The sequence below is a fragment of the Neophocaena asiaeorientalis genome, unplaced genomic scaffold (assembly GCF_003031525.2).
Source record: "Neophocaena asiaeorientalis asiaeorientalis breed wild unplaced genomic scaffold, Neophocaena_asiaeorientalis_V1.1 scaffold46, whole genome shotgun sequence".
Lineage (NCBI taxonomy): Eukaryota > Metazoa > Chordata > Mammalia > Artiodactyla > Phocoenidae > Neophocaena > Neophocaena asiaeorientalis.
Window position 1 is genome coordinate 12,518,862 of NW_020175393.1, and position 20,256 is coordinate 12,539,117.

The 20,256-nt window shown below is 37.1% G+C and overlaps 1 protein-coding gene and 1 non-coding gene across 2 annotated transcripts in view; one reads left to right on the forward strand and one right to left on the reverse strand.

Annotated features, from left to right (window-relative positions):
* The window catches only part of CYP39A1 (cytochrome P450 family 39 subfamily A member 1), a 69,329-nt gene that overhangs the window by 38,025 nt on the left and 11,048 nt on the right, over positions 1-20,256 (reverse strand). Inside the window, exons 5-7 of the mRNA XM_024766156.1 lie at positions 19,112-19,205; positions 9,729-9,836; positions 4,190-4,280 (exon numbers count right to left, since the gene is read on the reverse strand). Coding sequence (XP_024621924.1) covers positions 4,190-4,280; positions 9,729-9,836; positions 19,112-19,205 — 293 coding nt within the window. The remainder of the gene's footprint in view (positions 1-4,189; positions 4,281-9,728; positions 9,837-19,111; positions 19,206-20,256) is intronic.
* On the forward strand, positions 1,304-1,410 carry LOC112414092 (U6 spliceosomal RNA). The gene has a single exon (XR_003006075.1). It is a non-coding gene; the product is annotated as a U6 spliceosomal RNA (small nuclear RNA).

Here is a 20,256-nt window from a genome sequence, read left to right on the forward strand (position 1 = left end):
CATTTCTGTTAACTAACCTGATTCCTTGTAAATTAACAGAAAAAAATTTACTAATTTTTCCTTTAAATAAATGTCCAATAAAACTGAATGGCCACTAAAAACCAAAAACAATACACACATGCAAAAAAAAACAACACAAAAACAAACAAGTGTGCTGTATATGCTACCCTAAATTAACACAAGAAGGTGAAAAGGGCCAAATGCAACCAGTTTAAAATTTTAAATGCATTTTTATTTGTTTTTGTTTGTTTTTAAGTTCGAATGACCTTCTGCTGGTGGGCAGATACTCACAGTGGGAATCCAAAATTAGAAAAGAAAATCGCTTGAAAACACAGTCTGAATAGGACCCAAATGTTAATGCCTGTGAGAATTCTGTGAGAACACAGTGAGGCCACACCTGCAGTCTCTAACTCAAAGCAGCTCCTCCTCTAGATATGTGTTTTCTAACGCCTAACCATCTTCAAGTCCTTGCTCAATATCACCTTTCCAGGAAGGCCAACTCTGATCCAACTATTTAAACCTACCACTTTCCCCCCATTTCTGGCACCCTTGATCCTCCCTAATCTGCTCTGTTTTCTTTTTCACATAGCATTTATCAACATCAAATATTTTTGGAATTTACTTATGTAAACAAACAAACAAGCAAGAACCACAAACAGCAATAATAAGGAACCCTGAGCAGAGAGGAGAATCTGATTTCCAGAATTACCACATTATATTAAATGTCCAGCTTTAAATTGGACAAAATTTAAAAATTGTAAGACACATGACAAAAAATATGAAATATGACATGCAACAAGAACACATAGACCACACAGGGAAAAGGCACTCAATACAAACTATCCCTGAAGAAACTCAGATATTGGATTTACTAAAGAAACACTTATAAATCAGATACTTTAAATATATTCAAATAATTAATCATGTCTAAAGAACTAAATAGAGAATATAGATAAGGAGCTAGAAATGATAAATAATAAAGATTAGAACAGAAATAAATGAAATAGAGAACAGAAAATCAATAGAAAAAATAAGATCAAACAAATCAATAAAATCAACAGTTAGTTCTTTGAAAACAAAATTGATAACCCGTTAGCTACACTGACCAAGAGAAAAAGAAAGAGGACATAAATTACTAAAATTAAGAATGAGGGAGATGTTTTCCTAGTGAGCTTACAGAAATAAAGAAGATTATGGGGAAAACTAGGAACAGTTGTATGCCAACAAGTTAAATAACCTACATGAAATGGATAAACTCCTAAAAAGACACAAACTCCAAAACTGACTCAAGAAGAAATATATAGTTCTCACTTCAGCAGCACACATACTAAAATTGCAAAGATACAGGGAAGATTAACATGGCCCCTGTGCAAGGATGACACTAAACTTTGTGAAGCATTCCATATTTTTCTGGCAATGTAATGTACAGCATTGTGACTATAGTTAATAATACTGTATTATATATTTGTAAGTTGGTAAGATAGTAGATCTTAAAAGTTCTCATCACAAGAAAAAAATTGTAACTATGTGTGGTGATGGATGTTAACTAAATTTATTGTGGTAACCATTTCACAATATATACATATATCAAATCATTATGTTGTACATCAAAAACTAATAGGATATTGTATGTCAATTATATCTCAATTTAAAAAAAAGAAGAAATAGATAATCTGGACAGACCTGTAACAAGTAGAGAGATTGAATTAATCAAAAACTTCTCAAAGAAGAAAATTTCTGGACCAGATCACTTCACTGGTGAATTCTACCATATGGTTACAGAAGAATTAACATCAATCCTTCACAAACTCTTCCAAAAAATAAAAGAGGAGGGAAATACTTCTGAAGTCATTCTATAAAGTCAAAATTATTCTGATACCAAAACCAGACAAAGTTATCACAAGAAAGAAAACTATAAATCAATATATCTTATTAATATAGATGCAAAATTCCTCAACAAAGTACTAACAAACTGAATCCAGCAACGTATATAAAGTCATATGTTTTATATGAATTATACACCATAACTAAAAATTTATCTCAGGAATGCAAGGGGGTTCAACATCTGAAAATCAACTAACTTAAAACATCAACATACAAAATATAACATTATACTAAGTGAAAGAAGCCAGATACAAAAGACCAAGTATTCAACAGCAGCTTTTGCCCTCAGACTTATTTTATAAGGAAGTTGGGCAAAGTGTTCGGGATGGGCTCTAGCGGTGAGTATTGAGGCTAGAGAGATGCTGAGTTAGAAGTTCACTAAAAGCGTCTTCAAAGAAGGAAAAGGTAATCTTGTAATAGAAAAGAGCATAAGAGGGACTTCCCTGGGGGTCCAGTTGTTAACACTCCGCGCTCCCAGTGCAGAGGGCCCAGGTTCAATCCCTGGTCAGGGAACTAGATCCTGCATGCTGGAACTAAGACCTGGTGCAGCCAAATAAATTAACTTTAAAAAAAAAGAAAAGAAAAGAAAAGAGCAAAAGAATGGGAGAAATGCCATACTCAGTCCGATTCTTATTTCATGCACTTTAATGTCCTTCCTTTGACAGGATCCTTTGTATGGGCACATGGATATCTCCCTTGATATCAACCTCCAAAGCTCTGTGGCATTCACTCACAATATCTAAATTCTTGAGCTGCTACATCTTATGTTTCAATTGATCTGAACTGCTTCTGTATAAGCAGGGAAAAAACGTTTGATCTTTTATAAACTGAAAGCACTGATATACTATAGCCAGTACACCGGTACTACTCCTTGAAGGAGAATTTTTCTGTCAGAGGAGAACAGTAGGTTCTAAAAATAAACAAGAATATAGAAAACGGGGAAAAGTTTTGTCTTCCTCCACTAGAACTGTGTTCAAGAGTTCAACATTCAAGCACAGTAGAAATTTCAATTAATGTAAGGCTTCTGTTGTGGCCTTTGGGTCAGATATTACCCCAACCATCCCCATCACTCCCCGTATTACCCCAACCATCCCCATCACTACCTTTTTATTTCTTAAAGACCAGGAATTTGGAGAACCCTGTGTCAGGAGCAGACTCTGGTAAGATAGAGCATGTGATGATCAAGAACACATTCCCTTTGTCATTTGTAGACACGCAGGCAGGCACATTTCCATTAGCTTTGTAGATGTAAGCTCCAAAAAGGCAAGTCATCTCTTACATCCACCAGTGTATCTCCAGAATCTAACTTGTTAGCACTGTTTGTACTCAATGATTCTAACGCTCACCATTTCTGTGAAATACAACCTAGCATCTGGTGATTCACACTCAAGGCTCAGAGACAGTATGGCTTCAATATCCATGTTGGCCAAGCCAATTTGATTTTTGGTTTAACTCAATAAGAAGCAGTCAAAATAAATTGAAAAATCCAATAAAATACGTTCAGCAATCACGAAGGAGAGGAGGGATAATTGTTCATTGGCATCACAGTCTTTTGTCTTACTATTATATTGTGTTCTTCCAAGAAAACCAAGTCATTTATTATTTTTTTACATCAGAATATACAATTTGACATATTAAAGGGTTTTTTTAAAAAAAAATCTACTCCAAAACAGGTCAATTTATGCTGAATAAACTAGTGGAAACTTCTCCATTCAAGCTTATTTCTGCTGTTTAAAACTGACGATAACTGATGAGCCCAAATCTGGACCAAAAAGGGCAAGGTAGCAATCTCTACCTGCAGTTCTAACCCACTCAACCTCTAAAAACTGTAACTTTGAAAATAATTCCTTTGGTGGTGTAGCCTTACCTGACATCCATATCCCATTAATACTGTTAAGCAGTACATGGAATATGCACCGCATTACTTTTATAAAATCGGGAAAACCCTGAATTCCAAAACTACGACTTGTAGTTCAATTGAGGCAAGGGGCTAAGAGACTAGAAGAAAAACCCTGTGCATTATACACTTATGTTTAAATAGGGAATTTAGGCAAGTCACGATCTCTGTTTCATCATTTGGAAAATAAGGGAGTTGGTCCAGGTGACTTCTAAAATCCTTGACAGTAATTAAATTCTAGGATCCTACCTGATGAATTTATATCCCGAAGCACATAACAAATGATGTTCAATTTGGACTACTTTGAAATTCTATTAAATTACGGGCATTTAACTTTGCCCATAATGTGTGACAAGCACACATTATTGGATATCTCTTCAATAATGCAATTTAATTCAGTTTTAGTACCTGCTGTGCCAAACACAGATGATATGCCTTCCACAATGGTCCTGTGGATATTGGGATGAGAGAGGACAAATGCAAATGTCCAAAATGCAACCTTAAAAAGAAAAACATATGTCAAAACATACAACCTTCTTTGAACGTGAACAAAAGCATACATAGTATTAGCCACAAATATTTAAAAGAAACAAGAAATCTAAACTAAACTTAAAATCATGTTAGTAAAGAGTATCTTTGAAAACAACTAGATTTTATGAACAAAAGAGATGTTACATACCTCTAAGGGGTCAAATTTATGATTTTATTCTGCCACTATAGTTTCACAATATTGTTTATATAGAGTAAACTATTTTCACTAAAAAAAATGGGAAAAGCAGGGTGTTTTATTGTACTAATATACAACATAAAATATTATATAAGCACATATTAGAAGTTTAGGAGCAACAAATTATGACACTTAAGAATGTTAGTCCAAAACAAAGGCATTTTTCAAGATGTAATTCCTTAAAAAACAAATAAATTAGCAAATCATATATTCTGCAAATGAAACATGGTAATTTTAAATAAGCCCCAGAAACTATACCTAAAATCTTATCAACTAAATTATGAAAGTACTTATATCAAAACTAGGGTCCTTTCATACCCTATTGAAAAAGGGTACTTGCAAGTTTATAGGGTATTACTGAACATAGTATGTTTGCAAGTTCTCACTCTAGACCAAACAAAATTATTTCATATCTTTCCTCATTGTGGTACTATAAGATAAAATTACACTGCTAAACATCAAAGACATACAGATGGCTAACAGGCACATGAAGAGAAGCTCAATATCTCTAATTACTTGAGAAATGCAAATCAAAACCACAATGAAGTATCACCTCACACCTGTCAGAATGGCTATCATCAAAAATCTACAGATTACAAATGTTGGTGAGGATGTGGAGAAAACGGAACTCTTGTACACTGTTGCTGGGAATGTAAATTGGTGCAGCCACTATGGAAAACATTATGGAGGTTCCTTAAAAAACTAAAAATAGGGGGCTTCCCTGGTGGCGCAGTAGTTGAGAGTCCGACTGCCGATGCAGGGGACATGGGTTCGTGCCCCAGTCCGGGAAGGTCCCACATGCCGCGAAACGGCTGGGCCCGTGAGCCACGGCCGCTGAGCCTGTGCGTCCGGAGCCTGTGCTCCGCAACAGGAGAGGCCACAACAGTGAGAGGCCCACGTACCGCAAGAAAAAAAAAAAAAAAAGCAAAACTAAAAATAGAACTACCATATGATCCAGCAATTTTATTCCTGGGTATATATCCAGAAAAAATGAAAATACTAATTCAAAAAAAAATACACGTACCCCAGTGTTCACAGCAAGCACTACTTATAGTAGCCAAGATACGGAAGCAAGTCAAGTATCCATCAACAGATGATTGGATTAAGAAGATGTGGTACATATATACAATGGACTATTACTCAGCCATGAAAAAGAATGAAATACTGCCATTTGCAATGTACCCCAGTGTTCACAGCAGCACTACTTATAGTAGCCAAGACACGGAAGCAACTCAAGCGTCCATCAACAGATGATTGGATTAAGAAGATGTGGTACATATATACAATGGACTATTACTCAGCCATGAAAAAGAATGAAATACTGCCATTTGCAGCAATGTGGATGGACCCAGAGAATAGTATGCTTAGTGAAATAAGTCAGACAGAAAAAGGCAAATATTGTATACCACTTACATGTGGAATCTAAAAAATAATACAAATGAATGTACATGCAAAACAGAAACAGTCTCACAGATATAGAAAACAAAATTGTGGTTAACAAAAGGAGAGAGAAGCGGGGAAGGATGAATTAGGAGTATGGGGTTAACAGATACAAACTACTATGTATAAGATAGATAAGCAACAAGGATGTACTGTACAGCACAGGAAATTATACTCATTATCTTGTAATAACCTATAATGAAGTATAAGCTGAAAAAATACTGAATCACTATGCTGTACACCTGAAACTCACACAATAGAGTAAATAAACTATACTTCAATTTAAAAAATTAATTTTCCATTAATTCAGGTAGATATTTTTGCCTCTATTTTTAGGTTACACATTAAAGGAAACGTATCAAATCATCAAAAGAAGATTGGGTTCCCTTTCATCTGCTTTCTGTAAACACATATTGTGAAAGAAATTTCATCTTAGGAAAACCAATCCTGAAAAGACTCAGACAACACTGTGTTACTTAAGTTTTTCTGTCTCTTGTGAGGGACTGTTAAACACCTTTAAATGATCCCAATACTCCCCTCTGTGGTCAAAAGAGGAAGAACAACGGTCTGAAAGGAAGTGCTTGGACAAAGCCAAATTGAATACTACTCATTGTTTTCCCCTTTGTGACAGTAAACTGATACTGTGGGCATAAACATGGTGCTGGTTACATAAACAAAGTGAATGGGAGAACTGAGGCCTCTATCCCAAGATCCACTTTCTGTGGCATTTTCCAGATTAGGAAAGGCTTACCCTAGAGATCAACTAGTTCATTTTTACACAGGAAACATGCTCAGACGGCTCTCTTCAACATGTCTCCCCATGTGGGCCCCTTCTATACTCTCTATAGATGGAAGTGCTGAATTATTGGATTTAATTAATAAGCACTCCATACTCAATCCATCATTTTTTTTAACTTACTTTATTGAAGCTTAGTTGATTTATAACGTGTTAATTTCTGCTCTACAGCAAAGTGATTTAGTTTTATATATATATATATATTCTTTATCATATTCTTTTCCATTATGGTTTATTACAGGATATTGAATATAGTTCCCTGTGATACACAGTAGGACCTCGTTATTTAAAGACTCAAGAGTTCATGTTGGGGAAAAATATATCTTAGTGATAGTACATAGATTTTTCAGTTACACAAAAGAGGGGTTTAGAGTTTTACGTGGTTAATTAGAGTTTTAGAGATTCACTAAAATTGGGTAATACCTTATTTTAAAGCAAACTCAAGGAATTCAGTTAAACTATAAATGGCTGTGCAATGGTGTTAGTTACTATGTTTGATGCCTCTTAACAGATCTCTCTTCTAAAAATCTATATTATATTCTACTTAAAATTTTTTAATTAAAAAATGACTCTTTTAAAAAGAAAAGAAAGGCATATAAAAGAGTAACCAATAAATGCTGTGGGAATTGAGAGTGAGGTGGGGAAGTCACTACTGAAAGTGTTTAGAAAGAGCTTCAGAGAAGCAGATTAAAAAGGTAAAACGTCAGCTTTGAGGTTCATTTGGAAAAGTTTTCTTAAAAAGTACATTTGGCAGCCAGGAATTTCTTGGGACTTGGAAATGGTTTTTCCATAGAAATAATTTCATAAATCATGGTTAATATCTTGGGCCAGTCCACCAAAGTTCACCTAGACTTTGGTCTCATAACAGGGCTTCCTGGTGCCTTGTACCAAGCCTGTCCGAAGCCTGAGCTCTGAGTTCCGTAGTCCTAGAGACAGAGCACAGAGTAAAAGAGAAGAGAATGATCTAGGCACCAGGAAAGCACAGGTCCCTGGCAGGGCTTCTGGCAGCTCTCCTGGCCGCCTTGGAGATCACAGAAGCCAGGACAGCAGTGGCCACTCCCACCCTTGGGCATTTGAGAGGTCAAGTTTTGGAAGCCAAGGCAGTTCATTATTAGTGGGCCATTGAAAGAAATGACTGATTGAAACCATGGTGTTACTTTTTATAAGAAAAGAAAGCTAACATTTATTGAGCCAGGGACTGTTAGCCACTTTCCACTTCTTAAAAATATAATCCTCATAGTATCCTATGAGGTAGATAACATTCATGCTATTTTACAGATACGGACACTGAGGGTCACAGTTAAACACTTGGCCCATTGCCACCCAGCTGTGGGATATGCCTTTGGACCTGACTCTAAAGTCAGTCCAGGGTCTCTGCCCACACACCAGCTGCCTCTTAGAAGTGCCAACAAGAGCCAGCAAGATGGAACTTCTGCTGATCATCAGACACTTGCTTTCTGCAATTGATTTAAATTCTTTCACACCAGTGCCAGGAACAAATTCCAAAAATGTGACTCCCCCAGTCAGATCAATGCGGCTTTGTGTCCCTTTCTTCTGCGGGGGAGGGGGGGCACTTTCTAATGAGATGTTGAAAATTAATCCTGTGACAGGAGTGGCTGTTTTGTTGCTGCTTTGGGAGTTGTTTTGATATTTGCCTTTTAATTTTGCTCTAGCTTAATCAGTTTCCAAGAAAATTGTATAAGGATAAATCAGAGAATAATATTAGAGATACCTAAAGAAGAGGAAAGGGTTAGACTACTTTTATTTGCCCATGCCAGATGAAATACGTATTTTAGTGGCTGACACACATTTGAGCAGAGAAGCCAGAATTTCTATTTCTGCTCTGTTACCCAGTTAGTTTATAATGGGTTAAAGACAACTAGAATATCAGGACTTAGAAAGCCCTCTATAACCTTTATAAGAGGAAGGAGAAACAAATAATACTTAACACACCTTATTTCTATTTGTTCGAAGAAAAAAGAAAAAATGAATACCTTTATCATTATAGATAGGTTGAAAGTTCTTATTTAGTAGAAAACAAATACATAAAAAGTTTACCCTTTAATCTCTCAAATAATTTAAGTGCAGCTTAAGCTGATATGAAATCCTCCTGATGCAGGAAACTGCTGTGCATCGAACATGAAGTGCCAGACAAAGCTCATGGCTGTATTCTAGTTCATAACAGCTTAAAAAAAAAAACCAGTTCAAAAATCTCCGCTCTCTTTAGAAGTATCGTGAGTTCCAGCGTCACCAGCTCCATTCATGGGGAAGCTTACAGGACCACAATGCCAAGCAATGCAAACAGGAATGGTGCATAGAAGGAGAATGGGTTCAGGGGTCGACAAAGAACTCATGATCACTGGGTGGCAGCTGGGCTTATCTCGCTAAATCCTCACAACAATCTCGCAGAGAAATGAGCGCTACCGTTTATTAAGTACCCAAGTCTAGGACCATACTAGGAGTTTTATTATCCCTTTTTTACCAATAAGGAAATGGAGGCTCAGAGTGTTCGTTACCTCCATGAGATTCTATGGCTATGGCTGGGATATCTGGATTCCAGTCCAATTCTAACTGAACTATCCGTTTACCTACTCTCTCCCCAGTAAATGTCTGGGATCAAGACTTACCTATCTTTGCAGCACCAATACTAAGCACGTTGCCTGACATGGAAAGTACAGAAAGTGCTGCATATACAGGTGTTGTCACAACTGACCCCAAAGTGCAAACGTTTCCCTTCACCTTTTACGTGCTGCCTTTCAAAGGGCAGAATTCACTTCAGATCTCTGCTTTGCCTCCTTTGTGATCTTATCAGATTTTCTTAGGCATTCAGTTTTGTTTTTCTATCTTACAGCCAAATCCATTACAGTCTTTTTCTTCCCCATGATAAGAAGTGAAAAGAATTAAAAAAAAAACACACACAGAAAGAAAAATGAACGGTAAAACAGTAGACAGAAATGCAATCCTTCCTTTACTAATATACTTACAGGGACAGCATTGGACAGAGAAGCCCAAAGTAGTAAGAGCCCATAATTGGGACTCTTTTGTTCATTTGTTTCCATCTCTAGGAGATCCAGCAGAGCCTGCATTACTGTCTGTTTAAAAGAAATACATATTGTCAAACCAGAGCTATGTGACAAAGACTGATGTTAATAAACAAAGATCATGCATTTTTCTTTAATCTGAAAGATACTATTTTTGCCATTCTTAGGTTTGTGATTTCAGGCATGCTAAGGGATTTACATACTTACTGGTAGTATAGTAATTGGGAGCAGGGACTCTGGGGTTCAACACTCTTACTGCATTGGTTCAAATCCTGGCTTAATTTTTTAAGACTTTATTTTTTAGAGCGGTTTTAGGTTTACAAGAAAATTGAAAGTACAGAGATTTCCCATATAACCCTTACCCCCACCCAAGCACAGCCGTCCTCATTATCAACATCACTCACCAGAATGGGACATTTTTGACCAAGGAAGAAACGACTTTGATACATCATAGTCATCCAAAGTGCATAATTTACATTAGGAGTCGCTCTTGGTGTTATAAACTCTATGGGTTTGGACAAATGCATAATGATATCTATTATCATTATAATATCATACAGAGTATTTTCATAGCCCTAAAAAATCCTCTATGCTCTGCCTATTCATCTCTCCCCACCCCTAACAACCACTGATCTTTTTACCTTCTTCATAGTTTTGCCTTTTCCAAAATTTCACATAGTTGGAATCATACAGTACGTAGCCTTCTCATATTGGCTTCTTTCACTTAGTAATAGGCATTTATGGCTCCTCCATGTCTTCTCATGGCTTGATAGCTCGTTTCTTTTTAGCGCTAATACTCTATTCTTTGGATGTACCATAGCTTATTTACCCATTTACCTACTGAAGGGCATCTTGGTTGCATCCAAGTTTTGGCAATTATGAATAAAGCTGTTACAAACATCCATATGTAGGTTTTCGTGTGGGTGTAAGTTTTCAAACCATTTGGGCAAATACAAGGAGCACAATTGCTGGACTGTATGGTAAGAGTATGTTTCATTTTGTAAGAAACCTCCAAAAAGTCTATACCATTTTGCATTCCCACAAGCAATGAATGAGAGTTCCTGTTGTTCTACAACCTTGTCAGCATTTGGTATTGTCTGTGTTCCAGATTCTGGCCATTCTAATAGGTGAGTAGTGGTATCTCATTGCTTTAATTTGCATTTCCCTGATGACATGTGATGTGGACCATCTTCTCATATGCTTATTTGCCATCTATATATCTTCTTGGGTGAGGTGTCTCTTAAGGTCTATTTTTGGTCTGTTTTTCCATTGGGTTGTTTGTTTTCCTATTGTTGAGTTTTAAGTGTTCTTTGTATATTTTGGATAATAGTCCTTTATTTTGCCAATACTCTCTCTCAGTTTGTGACTTGTCTTCTAATTCTCCTGATATTGTCTTTTCACAGAGCAGTTTAACTTTAATGAAATCCAGCTTAATAGTTTCTTTTATGAATTGTGTCTTTAGTGTTATATCTAAGTAGGCATCGCCACACCCAAGATCAACTAAGTTTTTTGCATGTGAATGTCCAGTTGTTTCTGCACTATTTGTTGAAAAGTCTATCTTTGTTTCATTATATTGCCTTTGCTCCTTTGTCAAAGATCAGTTGACTATATTTAATGGGGTCTCTTTCTGGGCTCTCTATTCTGTTCCATTAATTTATTTGTCTATTCTTTTGCCAGCATCACATTATCTTGATTACTGAAGATTTACAGTAAATCTTGAAGTTGGATAGCATCACTTCTTTGAAGAACTTTGCTCTTTTCCTTCAACATTGTGTTGGTGATTCTGGGTCTTCTGCCTCTCCATATAAATTTTAGAATCCATGAAATTTTATAACATGCTGGGGTTTTTTATTGGGGATTGCATTGAATCTATACATCAGGTTGGGAAGAACTGACATCTTGACAATATTGTCTTCCTATCCATGAACATGGAATATATCTCCATTTATTTAGTTCTTTGACTTTGTTCCTCAGAGTTTTGTAGTTGTGCAGTTTTCCTCATATAGATCTTGTATTGTTTTATATATATGTAAGTATTTCATTTTGGGGAATGCTAATGTAAAGGGTATTGCGTTTTTAATTTCACATTCCACTTATTCATTGTTGGCATGTAGGAAAGCAATTAACTTTTGTGTGTTAACTTGGTATCCTACAACCTTGCTAAAATCACTCATTAGTTCCAGTAGTTTTTTGGTTGATTCTTTTGGATTTTCTCTACATATGTTCAGATCATCTGCAAGCAAAGACAGCTTTATGTCTTCCCTTTCAATCTGTATAATTTTTATTTCCTTTTCTTGCCTTATTGCATTAGCAAGGACTTCCAGTACTATGTTGAAAAAGAGTGGTTGGAGGGGACATCCTTGCTAAAGGGGTTCTGGTACCAATTTCCAATGTGTGTGAGGGGGGTTCTACACACCACAAACAATGCTTGGTTCATCATCTGGGTGTCTTATAATTCAGCTCAACTATAACACTATTTACCCAAAGATAGCATCATGTTCCACAGGCTAAGGGTTTAGTCCCACAAGACTCTGCCCTGCTCTTCAGATGTCAGTTGCAAGCCCAGGTTATTGCCTGTGCTTCTGACTAACTGGCTAAGGATTGGAAGTTACACAGACGCCCTCCTCGGATTTCAGATGCCAGTTGCAAGTCCAAGTTGTTACCTGTACTTCTAACTGACTGGCTATATAAATCAGAGGTTCCCATGAACCCCCTCCTCAGATTTGATTAATTTGCTAGAGCTGCTCACAGAACTGAGAGAAACATTTTACTTATTAGATTACTGGTTTATTATAAAAGGATGCGATAAAGCCTACAGATGAACATGCAGCTGGAAGAGATGTGTAGGGCAAGGTAGGGGTAAAGGCCAAGGAACTTTTGTGCTTGCTTGTCCCTCTCCCCAAATCTCCAAGTGTTCATCAACATAGAAGCTCTCTGAACCCCGTCCTTTTGGGTTTTTATGAAAGCTTCATACATAGGCATGATTGATTAAATCACTGGCCACTGGTGATTGCTTCAACGTCCAGCTATAAATTTCCTTCTAAGCATTGCTTTCGCTACCTCCCACAATTTTGATAGGTTGTTTTTTCATTTTAGTTTGTTTCAACATATTTTAATTTCTCATGAGAATTCTTCTTTGATCCATGCGTTATTTAGAAATGTGTTGTTTAATCTCCATGTATTTTTGGATTTTCCAGTTATCTTTCTGTTATTGATTTCTAGTTTAATTCCACTGTGGTCTGAGAAAAGACATTATATGATTTCTATTCTTATAAATTTGTTAAGGTGTGTTGAATGGCCCAGAATGTGGTTTATTTTGGTGAATATTCCATATAAGCTTGAGAAAAAAATATGTATTCTGCCGTTGCTGGATTAAGTAGCCTTAATTAATGATATCCAGTTGATTGATGGTGGTGTTGAGTTCAATTATGTCCTTATTGATTTTTGTCTGTTGGATGTGTCCATTTCTGAGAGAGGGGTGTTGAAGTCTCCAACTGTGACAGTAGATTCATCTATTTCTGTTTGAAGTTCCATCAGTTTTTGTCTCATGTAGTTTGACACTCTGTTGCTAGGTACATACACATTAAGAATTGTTATGCCTTCTTGGAGGACTGACCTCATTGTCATTATGTAATGTCCTTCATTATGCCTGATAAGTTTCCTTCCTTTGAAGTCTGCTCTGTCTGAAAGTAATATAGCTCCTCCTGCTTTCTTTTGATTGGTGTTAGCATGGCATGTTTTTCTACATCTGTTTACTTTTAATTTATATGAAATATAAAGTGTCCTTATATTTAAAGTGGGTTTCTTGTAGACAACATATAGTTGGGTTATGTTTTTAGATCCACTGTGACAATCTCTGTCTTTTAATTTGTGCATTTAGGCCACTGACATTCAAAGTGATTACTGATATAGCTGGATTACTATCTACCATATTTGTTACTGTATTCTATTTGCTGCCCTTATTCTTTGTTCTTATTTTTGTATTCCACCATTTTCCTGCCTTTTGTGATTTTAATTGAGCATTTTATGAGATTCCATTTTCTCTCCTTTCTTAGCATATCAAGCTATATTTCAATTTTTATTTTTATTAGTGGTTGCCCTAGAGTCTGTAATATACATTTACAACTAATCCAAGTCCATTTTAAAATAATACTGTACCATTTCACAGGTAGTGTAAGTACCTTCTAGTAACAAAATAATCCTAATTCCTCCCTCCTGTCCCTGTATCATTTCCATCATTCATTTCACTTATACATAAGCACACATGAGTACACATACACACATGTATATACATATAATATACATATAAGCATATATAATTGAATATATTGTTGCTATTTTATTATCTGAACAAACTGTTATGAAGTTGATATCAATTTGAACTGTTAGATCAATTAAGAATAGAAAAAATAAGTTTCTTTTTCACCTTTACTTATTCCTTCTTTCATGCTCTTTCTTTCTTTATGGAGGTCTGAGTTTATGACCTATATCATTTTCCTTCTCTCTGAAGAACTTCTTTTAGCATTTCTTATAAGGCAGGTCTACTGGCAACAAAATTCCCTCAATTTTTGTTTGTCTGAAGAAGACTCTATTTCTCCTTCACTTCTTAAGGATAATTTCACAGAGTACAGTGTCCTAGGTTGATGTTTTTTCCTCTCTCAACACTAAATATTTCACTCCACTCTCTTCTTGCTTGCATGCTTTCTGAGGACAAGTCAGATGTAATTCATATCTTCGTTCTTCTATAGGTATAGTGGTTTTTTTCTTTGTTTTTTTGTTTGTTTTTCTCTCTCTGGCTTCTTTCAGGATTTTTTAAATCTTTGATTTTCTGTAATTTAAAAATGATATGCTGAGGTGTAGTTTTTTTGGTGTTTACTTGATTGGTGTTCTCTGAGCTTCCAAGATCTGTGGTTTGGTGTCTGACATTAATTTGGGAGAAATTCTCAGTCATTATTGTGTCAAGTATTTCTCCTGTTCCCATCTCCCTCTTCTTTTTCTGGTATACCCATTCCATGAATGTTACATCTTCGGTCGTTTTCCCACAGTCCTTGAATATTCTGTTCTGTTTTTGTTTTTTATGTCTTCCTTCTCTTTGCTTTTTGGTTTTCAAGGACTGAATCTCCTCTAGCTCAGAGATTCTTTCTTCAGCTGTGTCCAGGCTACTAATAAGTCCATGAAAAGCATTCTTTATTTCTGTCACTTGGTTTTTTTTTAATCTCTATCTAGCATTTCATTTTGGTTCTTTCCTAGAATTTCCACCTCTCTGCTTACATTGTCCATCTGTTCTTACATGCTGCCTACTTTATCATTTAGTCATTCGCATATTAATCATATATTTTTTTAAAGTCCCAATCTGTTAATTCTAACATCCCGGCCATGAATGGTTCTGATGCTTGCTTTATCTCTTCAAATTATGGAGGTTTCTTTTTGCCTTGTAATTTTTCTTGATGGCTAGACATGTTGTACTGGGTAAAAGGAATGGTGATAAACGGGTTTTAGTAATGTGGTGGTTAGGTGTGAGGGGAGGGGAAGCATTCAAGTCTTATGATTAGACCTCTGTCTTTTCATGAGCCTGTGCCTCTGGACTGTGAACTTCACAAGTGTTTCTCAGTCTTATTCTCCCTCCTTAGGTGGGACAGGATGGCTAGAGGTGGCTGCAATTGGACACTCCTCTTCCCCAGGTCAGTTAGGCTCTGATAATCCTCCAGCAGGTTAAGTTTTGTTTAACTATTTTCCCCCTGAGGGCAGGCCTGGTTAAGAACAGAGTGCTCTGGCATATTTCAAACTTGTTCTTTTCCCCCTTCCCCTGTCAGAAGCCCTAGGGGATTTTTCACTGGTCCACCTCCTGGAGGTAAGTTTCACAGTACTGTGGAGGTCCTTCTATGACCGGGTCCCAGGTCCCCTGGAGTTTTGAACTCTGAGAATTGTCTGCACTGAGCCTCTAGCAATTCATTAATTACAGCTCAGGTTTTCCTACCCTGGCGCAGGTTCCCAGGGCAGTCTCCACTCTCAGGTCTGTGCTCTGGGAAATGTTAACTCCCTGTATTTGCCTGTTGGTCTCTAGTCTTGGGGGCAGCAGGTTGCTCTGTGTCCTCTCTTTCAAGAAGAACTGTTGATTTGTCAGTCTGTTAAGCTTTTTACTTGGTGTGAGGATGAAGTAGCAACTTCCAAGATCCTTACATGTGGAACGGGAACCTGGTTTCAATAGCTGGGTAACCTTGGGCAAGTACTTTAAGCTCTCTGTGTCTCAATTTCCTCATCTGTAAAATGGTCATAATATGGACCCTACCTCACAGGATTGTTGTGAGAATTAAATGAGTTACTTCCTATAAAGTACTTAAAACAAAACTTAGTACACATTACCATTTTGACGAATGTTATCTTTCAATTTTTTTTTCTTCTTTTAATAAACAGCTGCTCTTAGGAAAATGCAAACAACACAGACACAGATCTCTGGAGCATTCCGGAGAAAACCCTACCCCTATGTGCCATGCAAATTCTCAGCCTACATATCATGGGTAAGGGAATTGCCAAACCAGTATATGATAAATATTGCAATACTCTAAAACCATGCAGAGAACTGACGTTTGACATGGACGGTACCAGGTCAGATCAGGGCCTCTCCAAGGTCACCTAGTATGGCTGCTCTCAAGTCATCACACAAATTCCATGAAAGCATTTCCTTCCTTGGAAGGCTTCCCAGATTTGCCTTTGCCAACGGTCATCCCCATCACGAGGAACAAATTCAGACATTATAACATTTTCATTAAGTTACTTGTGCACTTTGAATCTTAACTAATTCAAGTTAGGTAACAGAAATAATGGTAGCTAAAGACTAGTCACTGCTCTGGAAGGCAAGTACTGTTTAAGGGCTTCACAAGTATTTAAGCATTCGTTCCTCACCCCAGCTCCAAGGAGTAGATCTGTTATTGTCACCAATTTACATTTGAGGAAATGGAGGCACGATTAGGTTAGGGAACTTTGCTAGTGACATACAGCTTGTCAATGGTTGAGCTGGGATTTGAATCCAGCGAGGCTGGCCCTGGCTCCAGTGCCCACAATCTTAGCTACTAGGCTATGCTGCCCCTTAGAGACACAGTCCTTAACTCTCACGGGTTAGGGACTCAGAGAACTGCGCTGCACCAGAACGCAGTGGTTTTTCTTCAGATCCTACAACACAGAAAACACCTATTATGTCACTCTCAAAGAAAATACATGACGAGAGGCTGTTGCTGTTACTTACAGAGGCATGTAGTGTTTCAAAAGTGATTAACCACTCTGATCCCTGGCTTTCTGGTTTTAGTAATCCCCAGTTTCCCAGGTACTAAAGTTGTTGCGAAAAAGAAATGAGCAGTGAATTTGTGAAACGTGTTAACACTACACCTGGCACAGAGTAAGCACCCCATAAGTGTTAGTGATGTCTTATTGTTACTGTTTCTGTAATAATGGATTACCAGATTTGAAAAACATTTAAGTACAATTTTCATTTACTCCTGGTTTCTATCAGACTTACAATGCAAGTTGGTATGGTACAAAGTTTATATTTCATGAAAAATCCTATAGATGTATTTCATTCTTTTGATATGCTATTCTGTGGTACAGTCTTAATTGTAAATGAAAATACTTGTTTAATTTATATCTAGAATAACATGGGAGAAAACACTCATGTTGAAACGTGATAAAGTTATGATGTGATAAAATGTGTGTATAATATTTTAAAAACAAAAAAACAAAAAACTTCTTCCAGTCCTTTGCTTAACTAGGACATTGAAATCGACTTATGCAGTAAAAGACAACAGAATCTTTTATTTTCTTCTTAACCTGCATTTTAAAAAAAATTGTGGGTATAAAAAAGTAAACTCTGTGTGAACACTGCTGCAGGAAAACAGAAACAAAACAGTTTTTAAAAAATGAAGTTACGCAGCTCATGAGTGTTCAAACTGAATTCTATCCCGGTCATAAACATTGAATTAGCGTCAGCAGAGGTCAAAATTTGTCTTTATTCAAAGCGGGAGTTCGAGTACCTATGATTAAAGTGCCTCATTTCTTCAGAGTAAGAAAAATAAATGCTATTCTAGAAGTATTGTCAGCGGGGAGTTTTAACTGGGGCGTTAAAACCCCTGTTTTCTAGGCTCATAGATTACAGATCTATTTGGGTACAGCTTTTATACACACATGGCTTTACCTCTAAATCCTGGAAAATAATGCAAACAAAAATGTGTTTGTCTGGATCCATTTATAAAATAGATTCTTTAGCTGAAACATAGTTTGTCAGTGAAGGGCATTCCAGTCTAGCTTTCTATTCCCTTTATTCCAGAGGGAGATCCCCAAACATTCGCACGTTCCTTTTTTTCTAAGGTGATCTTCCTCTCCAGTGTTAGGCAGAGTTGTTTGTGATAACACTTGCTATCATAACTGAACGCAAACAAACAAAAATGTCTGATATCATCTTTCAATGCTAAAAGATATGAAATGATTTCTTCCATGATAACAATGATAAACTCTCACACAGTCTTTACTATGTTTCAAGTGCTTTACAAATATTAACTATTTGTTAACAAAACTGAGGCCAAGAGGTTAGGTACCACGCCCAAGGTCACACAATGGTGACTGGATTTGAGCCCAGGCAGTCCAGGCCAAAAGGAATCTCCAGACGGTGAGTCTGGAGAATCAGGTCGTTTTCAAAAGCTTTCAGAGATTCTAATGAGCGGCCACGGCTGAGAACCATTCATTAGCAAGCATCAGAACCATCTGGAAGGTGTATAAAACCCCAGATGGCTGGACTCCTAGCGTTTTGCCCTGAGTGGTTTCCCAGGTGACGTTGGTACCATTGGTGTAAGGACCACGTGTAGAAAACCACAGATCTAGGACACTTAGGACAGTGACTCCCAGTGCGTTGCTTTTTAAATTATACCACACTACCTGGTTGCATTTGAAGAAAGAAACAATTAGCCGTGGTGGCCTCAAGAAAAAAAGTCAACTTTGTCGAGCTTTCTTATCTTTGCCTAATTTGCCATAACTCCCACCTGTGACTGTTGACACAACCAACTGTATAATCGATAAATATTAAAAAAAACCCTCAGGCTGTTGTGTTATTTTGTTGTCTGTAGTTTTTTCTTATATAAAATAGGGTTAATATCTCCCTCACTGCTGTGAGGATGCAATAATAAAATAACGTATGTAAACATCCAACACAGTGGTTGGCACAAAAATGGTATCTATGTAACACATCTCATGATTTTCAGCAAAAATATTTTTTTAACAATCGTAGTTTATGACTGTTTTCATCTCAGGTATTTTAGCAAAAAAAGCTAAGGAATACTTACCGGGGAATTATCTTTTGCAGATTTGCATGATTTTATATCTGGAATGTTTTTCTCAAAAAGTGCTAGAAGCCACTTTTTGGATTTTGACCAGTTTCTAGGTGAGAAAAAATATGTGGATAAATTAATTTGAAAGTACTCTAGGAGCAACAAGTCACAGCAGAAAAGGGACTGTGTCTATGGAATTTTAATTATTTCTCTAAATGTCTTCTTCATTTTCAGCTGGAACTTCATGAGAAATCTACCTTCAGACTTATTAGTCCACAAGGAAAATTGAGGGGGCAAGGCAGCCACATTTTAGTATCTTTTGCAAATAAACATTTGCATTCCTAAAGGGCCGGCACTAAATAAGAAAACGTGGCTTGGGGACTTCCCTGCGCCTGGTGGAGCAGCGGTTAAGGATCCACCTGTCAATGCAGGGGACATGGGTTCGAGCTCTGGTCCGGGAAGATCCCACATGCCTCGGAGCAACTAAGCCCGTGTGCCACAACTACTGAGCCCACGTGCCACAACTACTGAAGCCCGCGTGCCTACAGCCCATGCTCCGCAACAAGAGAATCCACTGCAATGAGAAGCCCATGCACCCCAACAAAGAGTAGCCCCTGCTCACCGCAACTAGAGAAAGCCCGTGCACAGCAACGACGACCCAACACAGCCAAAGATAAATAAATAAATTTATTAAAAACAAAAAAAGAGAGAAAACAGGGCTCATGATTTGTTTGGTCTAAGTTTGCTCTGGCTGTTGTCAGTCACAGCAGGATCAAAATCTAGCCCAGGGACCCGTTGCTGCGTTAAGTGAGGCAAAGCAAACTGACTAAAAGCTCTTTAATCTTTTCTGACCAGTCATCATTTCAGACCAACTGCCAACTAACTAAAATATCATGTGTTACTTTGCAATCAAACCGTTTTATAAACTTTTATCTGCGCCAACTGTGAGAAATACATTTGACCACACCTACTTCTGCCTCAGGGAGAATAAGGACTTCGGATTCTGACACGGGTCACACTTGATGATGTAGCAATGACTGTGATAATAAGTTGTAAATGGCATAAAAGGCCTCAAAATAGACTCTTCACTTCATTCTCATATTCTCCCCTCTCCTTCTTGTTTTTGTTCCTCAAAATGAGAATAAGAGGAAATCATCCAT